General features: G+C 50.7%; 1 protein-coding gene across 1 annotated transcript in view; it reads right to left on the bottom strand.

The window, feature by feature from the left end:
• The window catches only part of NFS1 (NFS1 cysteine desulfurase), a gene marked incomplete at its 5' end in the record, with an annotated part of 10,118 nt that extends 1,706 nt beyond the window's left edge, over positions 1-8,412 (bottom strand). The window contains 7 exons of the mRNA XM_010136061.1: positions 1,019-1,100; positions 1,282-1,387; positions 2,797-2,954; positions 4,401-4,535; positions 6,444-6,537; positions 7,523-7,675; positions 8,329-8,412. Of these exons, the coding sequence (XP_010134363.1) occupies positions 1,019-1,100; positions 1,282-1,387; positions 2,797-2,954; positions 4,401-4,535; positions 6,444-6,537; positions 7,523-7,675; positions 8,329-8,412 (812 nt within the window). The remainder of the gene's footprint in view (positions 1-1,018; positions 1,101-1,281; positions 1,388-2,796; positions 2,955-4,400; positions 4,536-6,443; positions 6,538-7,522; positions 7,676-8,328) is intronic.
• Between the last annotated feature and the right edge of the window lie 367 nt (positions 8,413-8,779).

Raw genomic sequence — 8,779 nt, 5'->3', positions numbered from 1 at the left:
GAATGCAAACAACGAGGTGGCTGAAGCGAAGGCCATGAAAAGAAGACAAAGAAGCCAAGACAGAACTAGCCAGAGAAGGTAACGTACCAATGGGAACACTAAAAATAAAAAAAAAAAGATTTCACAAGCTGCTGTTTGGCAGCAGAACAAATAAATGAAACAGAGTGCACAGAGAAATCCAGCGCAGGCTGATCCAGTTACACGGTCAGCAGAGAGGACTCCCACCCCGAGCAGCAGGCAGAACCGGTCACCCGCTGCGACTCCACTTTCGCAGCAGCCACAGGCAGCACAGGCTGCAGAGCAGTTCACAGCTCCCTGGCACAATGCAGAGCCTCAGAAGAGTCACCTGGAGACTCGTCCTTCCTGATCACAGTGCCAAAGTACTGCTGAGGAAGGTACGCTGAGTGCTCTGCTCCCGTGTGTGAGGGACGGAGCCCGTCTTTGCACTCCATTAACTTCATCATAAGCGTCGAGTTTGTCTTATTAACAGAAACGTCACTCATCACTCCTGTCGAGTGACAGAGCTCACAACAGCCAATCCAATTTTCCTTCTGCTCTTGCCTGAAACACAGGCACTGTGACCTAATTTAATTCAGATCTCTGTCCAGCCTCGCTGGATTCTACTTACGATCTGCCGCTTGTCTGACAGCCTGTGGAAGGAGAGAAGCTGCCCAAATGCTGGCAGCCTTCAGAATCAAAGTGTCACCTGCAGCTACAAGCCAAGGCTGCTCAGGCCGCAGGTAACCAGTCTGCAAGGCCGGCAGGTGGGAACTTCTAGGCTGTTTTTTCAGGGTTGGTTTGGGGTTTTTTTTGCTTTTGGGATGAGTAAATTTGATCTTAATTTGGCATGTGCCACTTCAGAGAAACACCATCTTAGAATGCAATCAATGCCAGGCTGAGTCCTTAACCGAATACACAAACACCGGGCGCAGAGACCACTCCGCAGTTGGTACCTCCATGAGCAGGTGCCATCCTCTCTCCCAAATACACTGCTGTCCTTCCCACACATTCCACCTACCTTCCTGAAGACAGAGCGACGTCTTTCAGAGCCATCAGAAGACTTTCCCCTTCCACATATGCGAAAGATAAATTGATGCACCCTACATGCAAATAAATGAAATAGGGAAAAAAAAGAAAAAGCTTCCATCACCTGAAGCCTAGGGCAAGTCCCACCATGCGTGGCAGCACCTGCACAATGCGTAGCTAAAGAGCGTTACTCAGCCGTGGCCACCAAACTGAGGAGCTGGACGGTTCCAGCGGGCTCGGGACGTGGCCAGTCACCTGGGTAGCGATGCTCTCTATCTCCATTCATGACCACATCCGGGACTTCACTCATGATTTTTGTAACCAGTCGTTCTGCCAGTTGTGAGATTCGCTTATGGTCGTACTAGCAAAGAAACCAGAACAGAGACCAAAATAATGAACACGGTACCGTTTGACCTCGCTCAGATTGCTTTGTGTCAGCAGCCACGTGCAGACTGAAGGAGCTGGGTTTAGATCAGGGAAAGAACCCACCTGAAACCTGAAAAGAAACCGTCAAACTCTGCCCACTCTAGAGACTGCTTTAAGAATTGCCAGTTTGGTCCCCGCTAGCTTGGCCCTCAGAAGGATTCCAAACCATTCAGAAAGATCTAAACACAAGCTACAAACTGGCTTGCGTAAAAGCACCGAGTTCTTTGTGTTTAAAGACTAGTTAAGAACTGGGTAAGAACACGCATTCTGCAACAAAAGAAAGGCCATCTCTTGCAGTAAGTGCCCCGTTTCCCTCAGCTCTCCAGCTCTACTACACAAAGTCGTGGGCTTGCGAATTACTGAGAGCTCAGCTTGTACGACAGGTAACCTCTGCAACGGGAACGGCCCACGAGCGGTGTCTCGTTCCAGTCTGAACAACGAGGTCACGTACTCCAAAAAAGCAGCAAGGTGTGGTACCAGCTCCAGGGCACGCAAACAGCCAGACACGCACACGCAGTTCACGCTGGTTTACACGCTTGGAAAGGCTTGGTAAGAAAACAAGGCTATCTCAAACGTTACTTGGTTTGGAAACACCAAAACTCTGCCAGGGAAGGGGCAGAATCCAGATCCGAGGCATTCAGACCCTCCAGCCTCTAACGAGGCTTCCCCGACCACCCAGCTCAGATGGTGGGTCTCTGCCTGTCTCCCAGGAAGAAGCCTGATCCTGCGTGTACAGGTATGTGGCTGATGCACCCCAAGGACACTGTACTAGAGGATTTTCATATTCCAGCGGTAAGGATGTGGCCTTGGTGCCCACAAACGGATGCAGCAGCACACAGAGGCTCAGACACCAGACCTAGCAAATAAACTTTGCTGTCCAAAGTAGGGAAAAAAATTAATTCTTAGTTGCAAACCTGTGGTAAACTTGAACTTACATACATTTAATAGGTATGGTAACAGACTAGGGAGTCTTATTTTTTCAATATATATTACATAATCATGATTTATTCCATTTCAGAGATGCTGCTAATACATGTGTGCAGAACAGAGAGATGAGTACGAGCACTTAAAGCCGTATTTCACAAAAACTCTCAACTGTAAACCTGTTGTAGAAAACCATGATTCAAACCACTTCAAGAAAAAAGAAACTTAAGAAAGCTGAAAATCAACTTCCAATCAACCAAAAACCTCCTTGAAGATCTCAGAACATTTACTTAATGTTGTAACACGAGAACCGAATTTAATTCGGGCACACAGACAGAAAAGCACCTAAGGAATCTAAGACCTGACCGGCCCCGTTATATTACGTTCTGGAATTCAGGACAAATACCTTCTCCCACATACCTCCATCTCTTCCTGTGCCACTTCGCACGCAGCCCCCAGGCCCACTGCTAAAGGAGTGGGCACGGTCCCAGAGCGCAGTCCTCTCTCCTGGCCCCCTCCACTTTGCAGGGGTTCCAGCCTGACGCGTGGCCGACGGCGAACATAGATGGCACCGACCCCTTGAAAGCAAGGAAAGCTGGTTCGGTACAGACTCACAGTGCTGGAACTACGGCGACATTCCTTATTTCCACAGCAAACAGATGCTTGGACATCTCACTGGAAAAAAATGTGGCACACACATACAGAAGCACAACATCTTCTAGGAAACAGTGTTGTTCCCACCATTCATGCTCCTTCTCCTTCGGGCTCCCAGAGCTTCAGCCGCGGGAGAAGCTCGGCTCCCCCCAGTGCGCTTCAGCCACCTCAGGACTCAGCGCTTCCCTCCTCGCAGTTCCTGTGCTCTGAAGTTGTTATGCACAAGTATTTCATTCACTGACATTCCCTTACTGACATCCAGCTGAAACCTCCAGAAGAACTCCCTTCCCTGGATTACCAGGCCAGCACCCAGTCCTCTCCCTTTCTTGTCACGAGGGAGACTCAGCAGAGGCACCCATTTCCAGCGGGCAGAGCGGATGAGCCGCCTTTGACTGCCAGCGGATTCCACGCTCTAGCCTCTCCCCTAGAAACCTGCTGCCCTTCCTTCCTGCGCCTTGGCACACCTAACGAGGGACTGTCACCCCAGGGAGAGTGGCTGCAACTTCCAGACGGAGTAACGCGGGAACATTGATACCTGTCACCTGCCCAAAGTTTTTGGTTGAAAACTTATGTCCTCATCCAGACACACATCTTCAACTCTCAGGAGGAACATTGATACCTGTCACCTGCCCAAAGTTTTTGGTTGAAAACTTATGTCCTCATCCAGACACACATCTTCAACTCTCAGGAGAGCTCATACAGAAAAAAGAGACGTATTGAAAAAACTGTCTTTAGTACTTTAGTATCCGCATAGCGCGCGGCAGACAGCGAACCCGATTTCTGTCTTTCCACAGCCAGTGTCACAAACTAAATGGACCACGACAGTGATAACAGCTGAACTTCTGCTATTTGGGAGTTCACTAGGAGCTCCATAGCTGGATTTTTAACCCCATTCTGCAAAGAAGATGCACAAACGGCATTGGTGGGATGAAGCCGCTGGAAGCAGAAGACAACCAAAATCACTAAGAATTTAAACTTTTCATCTCCTTGATGCAAGTTACACTGGTGTCTAAGCTTTGCCCTATAAGCCAGTGATTTCATTTCAACCGTTCCAGCAGCAATGCTACTTCACACCAAGCAGAGGACTCCCGAGGAGCTGCTCCTAAAGCTGCCACCTCTACAAGGTACTGCCTCTTCCTTCGGTGATGCCTCCTCACAACCCTCCAGCATTGAAGATCCACCTCCTGCAGCGCTAAGTCTGGCAGCAGAGCCTGAACTACTCCAGAGTCAGGCCAATACCAGTCTTAGAACAGTTTCTACAGTTTAAGTAACGGTCACTATGACAGACAGGTTCGACATCAGACCATGCGTAGCCACCTTAAGGTAGTCATGGGAACAACAATTCTCTAGAAAAGCATTTCAGTAAGTACCTTTGGGCCCATAAATTTTATGGCCGCTGATGCTCATGAGATCAATCTTCATGTCATTGACATCCACAGGGATTTTACCGATTGCCTGTGCTGCATCCGTGTGGAAGAACACCTTACGCGCGCGGCAGATCTCACCTGTGACAAAGACACGAAAGCAGAAAACCCCACGTGACGTCGTCTAATCGTTACAATTCCCACCGTGACTGTAAAGCCTCGGTTTACAGCAGGAAGCAGCGCTGCGGTGACGCAGGGAGGAGCGGGGGCTGTCGTCTTTCTGGGCCAGCCAAGTGCCTGCAGCTGGGCCGGAGCCCTGCTGGCTGCTGCCTTGCTGGGCACGGCCGGCGGCAGCTCGGCAGGTGACAGCGCAAGGAATCTCCTCAGCTGAGCAGTTAACAAGTCTTCTGGTGTCGAGAAGCAAAATTGTTTCCAAACCCACACCAACCTAGTTTAGGTACAAGTGGCCGCATGGGACACCCAAGGTTCCCTGCAGGGACCACTCCACAGCTGGACAAAACTGGAGTTTTTTCTTCTCAACACCAGTCCTGACAAAGCCAGTGTTACTTTCAGGTTTACACTTGCCGCGTATTTTTATGCCGTTTCCTCTGTTTTCCAATAGTGCAATACTCAGCTTCCAAAACTTTCTCAGAACTGTCACTAGTCCTCAACAAGACTCCCACCTAAATCACTCAACCTGTAATCAGTGGTTTTGCATCTGGAGCTAAAACACTCTAGGGACCAAAACAATGTAATATTCCTGGGCAGTGAACTGAAATATTTTCTATTTTTGTCATCAAAACCTCACAACCCATCTTCCACAGAGTCTGTACCCAGCGGAGCTGCAGCCCAGAGCCCTCCCTGGCCTAACAGGTTCAGCGTCATCGCTCACGGAGCGGTGTCCTCCAGGACCCACCGCCAACACCCGGCCATCAGCCTCACGCTAACGGGGCCTCGGCCAGCTCCGCAAGGCCCCTGCCCTGGGCGACCAGACCTGCTGACAAGGTGCTACGGGAACTTACTGTGGGAGCTGGTGCTTGGCACCAGGTATTTCTGGTTACAACAGTAACAGCCAGTAACAGACAATACAAGCACAGGAGGACGAGCGAGTCCTCAGCCTATAAGCAGCTCGCTGATGTTCGATTACTTGTCACTGAAGACGTAAAACCTCGAAGAGCCTTGGGGAAGTCGCTGCTTTGAGCATCATCAGCTGCACAACAGGTCCAGGCTCCTGCCAGCCCCCCAGAACCACGCAGTACGAACTCCAGGGCAGAGGCCAAAGCCTAAAAACTGTCTAAAAACTCAAACATTTTTGGAAAGGATCTTGAATACGAAGAGGGCAGGGGGAGGGTGTTTCGTCATGGTTGTGGAAAACGTTACCAAGGAATCACCATGGGATCCAGGAAGCCACAGGAGCCACCCGCTGAGCTGCCTGCTCTCACGATCTTGGTTCTCCAGCTCTCCCCTCACCTGCTTTGCCGGATGCTTTGAGGTCCCTGTCTCTCAACCTGCCTGCTCAGAGCCTGGCTCACCCCCTCCCTGCCTCACCCCCTCCCTGCCTCCCGTTCCAGAAACCTGCCTCTTCAGCAGCCTCCTGACCTCCAAACCAGCTGTTTGTGACTCTATATGGCAATACTGGGAGGAAGGGGTGTCTAAGTATGGTGCTCACCACCCTCTGCCGCCCCACACTTCACACCATTTCTTCTCTTAAACACTGCAAGTGCTCAAAAACACATTATAGTATGTAAACTCAATTTGGCCAGTTGTTCCGTGCAATTTTTTCATCCTCTGTACAATTCAGAACAAAAAGCAGAAACGCTGCAGCTGCTCTGCACCATGAGCCTGTAACTGCCTCAACGTGCGCTGTGAAAGTGCGGAATTTTGTCCTCATTCCCCTTCCCAAATAAGTTTTTAATTGGGACAGTACCATTTATTCCTTAACTACAGCACGGCCAATCTTTTGCATCAGCAGCACTTGGCTATGAAAACACTCCACAAAGCGAAGCAGAAGTGCTGTTACCTGGCCTCTGGAAGCCGGGGAGTACTTACCGATGTCACCAACTGGCTGCTTGACTCCTATCTCATTATTCACAGTCATCACAGAAACCAAACTCGTGTCTGGCTGGAAGGCAGCCTCCAGCTCCTGGGGAATAAGATCCAATCAGGCAGAAGTTGTGACTCACAGCAGAAGCAAGATCCCTGCGCACACCTTCAACTTGCTGGCAGATCTTAACCACCAGTCCCCCAACCAGTGCGTGACCAGCAAAGCCCCTGGGTTCTGACAGACACTCTGGTGTGAGCACTCCTCCAGGCGAAGGCGAAATTCCGGTAGGAAGAGGAGCGTGGTCAGTCCCCTAACCCTGGTACGCACCACGCCACCTGACTTAACAAATCAAGTCAGAACAGGCTTTTGTCTCGTGTCTTGCTCTGAACTATCTTCCTTAGTGAACTACCCACCCACCAAACCGCTCCAGCCACCTCTAGACAAAGCCAGGTGGCTGTACAGGAGCTGCACGACATAAAGACAGTGCCGCGGAGAGCAGCCTGACGGCAGAGTTCTCAGAGGACACGGCCTGCAGGGCTGACCCCTCTACTCCCCCCAGACACAGCACGTCTCTCCGAGCCGACTGACAGGACAAGGAACAAAACCGACAGCGTCCTGCAGTGCAGCGCGCGAATGGCGCAATAAGCACATGCAGCTTCCCAAGCCAGGACTGCGGCCAGCGCGCCCAGGAGGGCCGATGCACAGGCAGCACTGTCATCGCTGCGCCTGCCGCCTGGAGCGGCTTCAGGTCACGACAGTTCAGCACTCCCTCCTGTGTCAAAGCCAGCCCCGTCCCAGTCACGCACTGGGCTCTCCAGAGGGTGTGCTACAGCCCCGCCCAGGGGGGTACGAATGACAGCAGGTGAACAGTGGGGAGAGAGGGATGTTTTGGTGGAGAAAAAGTCTGGAGCACCAGACAGAACATCCTCCAGCCGTGACGGAGATTCGGCTGTGACTCATTCTACCCTGTCATATTTATCATCCTTTCCTCTTTATCATCAAGACGACACGGGGGCCTCTTGAGCATCAATTCGGAGCAAAAGCCTCTTCTATTTTCACTTTCTTTCTGTTGGTAACAACTCACCTTCAAATCTAAGAGCCCGTTTCTTTTGACAGGTAGGTAAGTGACCCGAAAACCTTCTGCCTCCAAGGAACGGCAGGAGTCCAGCACACACTTGTGCTCCGTCTGCGTGGTGATGATATGCTTTTTTCTGGACTTGTAGAACCTCGCAACACCCTGTCAGGCACAATCCGTGCACAAGAAACTTGCCGTTAGACCACTGAAGAAAGCGAACTTTACACAGAACGATGGCAAACGAGAAGTTACTATTTAGATATCATTCACTTGGAGCCTCCCTGCTTCCTCAAAGCCACAAATGTCAGAGGCACCAACGGATAACTCGCACTACGGATGTCCGTCAGCACTCATCGTTCAAAGCATCTCACCTTTAAAACAGTCTGAAAGCGTGAACTGATGCAAGTTCTAGACACTGTTGAGAGAAATCTTGTTTTACAACGTACGCAGTGGAGCCACCTACAGTGAGAAGTCTGAGCCGCCACATACCAGCAGTTAAACACCACCTCGGCTTGGTCAGAGAAAAGTTTGTCCTCAGCATCTCCACTACCTCTCATGACCAATATTTTAAGGACAGAAGCAGAAGGACTACACGTGAGACGAGCATCAAGTATGACACTCTGTCCTCAACACCACGTCCCGGGCACCCAAACACCCTGGAATTCCTCCATGACTGCAGCAGAAGAGCACAAGGAGTAAATGCAGGAATACACAGGTTTGCTAACGAGGCCAATGTATGAGCAGTTGAACTGTCTACAGATGCAGACAGCTCTTCAGCGCATACCTTCAACTTTGTAGCAGCACAAACCCTTTACCTTGATTGCCATATTGTTGGATTCCGTGGCACCGCTGGTAAAGATAATTTCCCTTGAATCAGCTCCTATTAAATCCGCAACTTGCTGTTTAAAAAAATACAAATTTCACCTGTTTAGCTAAAATACAATGAATTCACCACAGCAACACACATGTAAACTGTTTTCAATGCCCCAAGACTCAGCAGGATCCCAGCCGGTGCCAAGCCAAGCTGTGCTGCTCTACAGGGTCAGCAGCAGGTGAGGGACCCCCAGCACCAGCAGCAGTGGCGGGCAGCGCGCGCCTGTCCTCAAGGAACGCCCCCGTCAAGCAGACAGAACCCCAATACACACGATTCCCACAGAACAACACAGACCCGTACCTCAGGGCTGGGGTACAAGGAGAGATGGAGTTAGCAGCAGCGTGCTCGCTGGCCCCAGGAAACCAAAACCCCGCAGGCACCTTTGCCTAAAG

This window comes from Buceros rhinoceros, unplaced genomic scaffold, assembly GCF_000710305.1.
Source record: "Buceros rhinoceros silvestris isolate BGI_N320 unplaced genomic scaffold, ASM71030v1 scaffold29015, whole genome shotgun sequence".
Taxonomy (NCBI): Eukaryota; Metazoa; Chordata; class Aves; order Bucerotiformes; family Bucerotidae; genus Buceros; species Buceros rhinoceros.
Note: the sequence above shows the minus strand (reverse complement) of the source record. Positions and strands in the feature narration are given on the sequence as shown.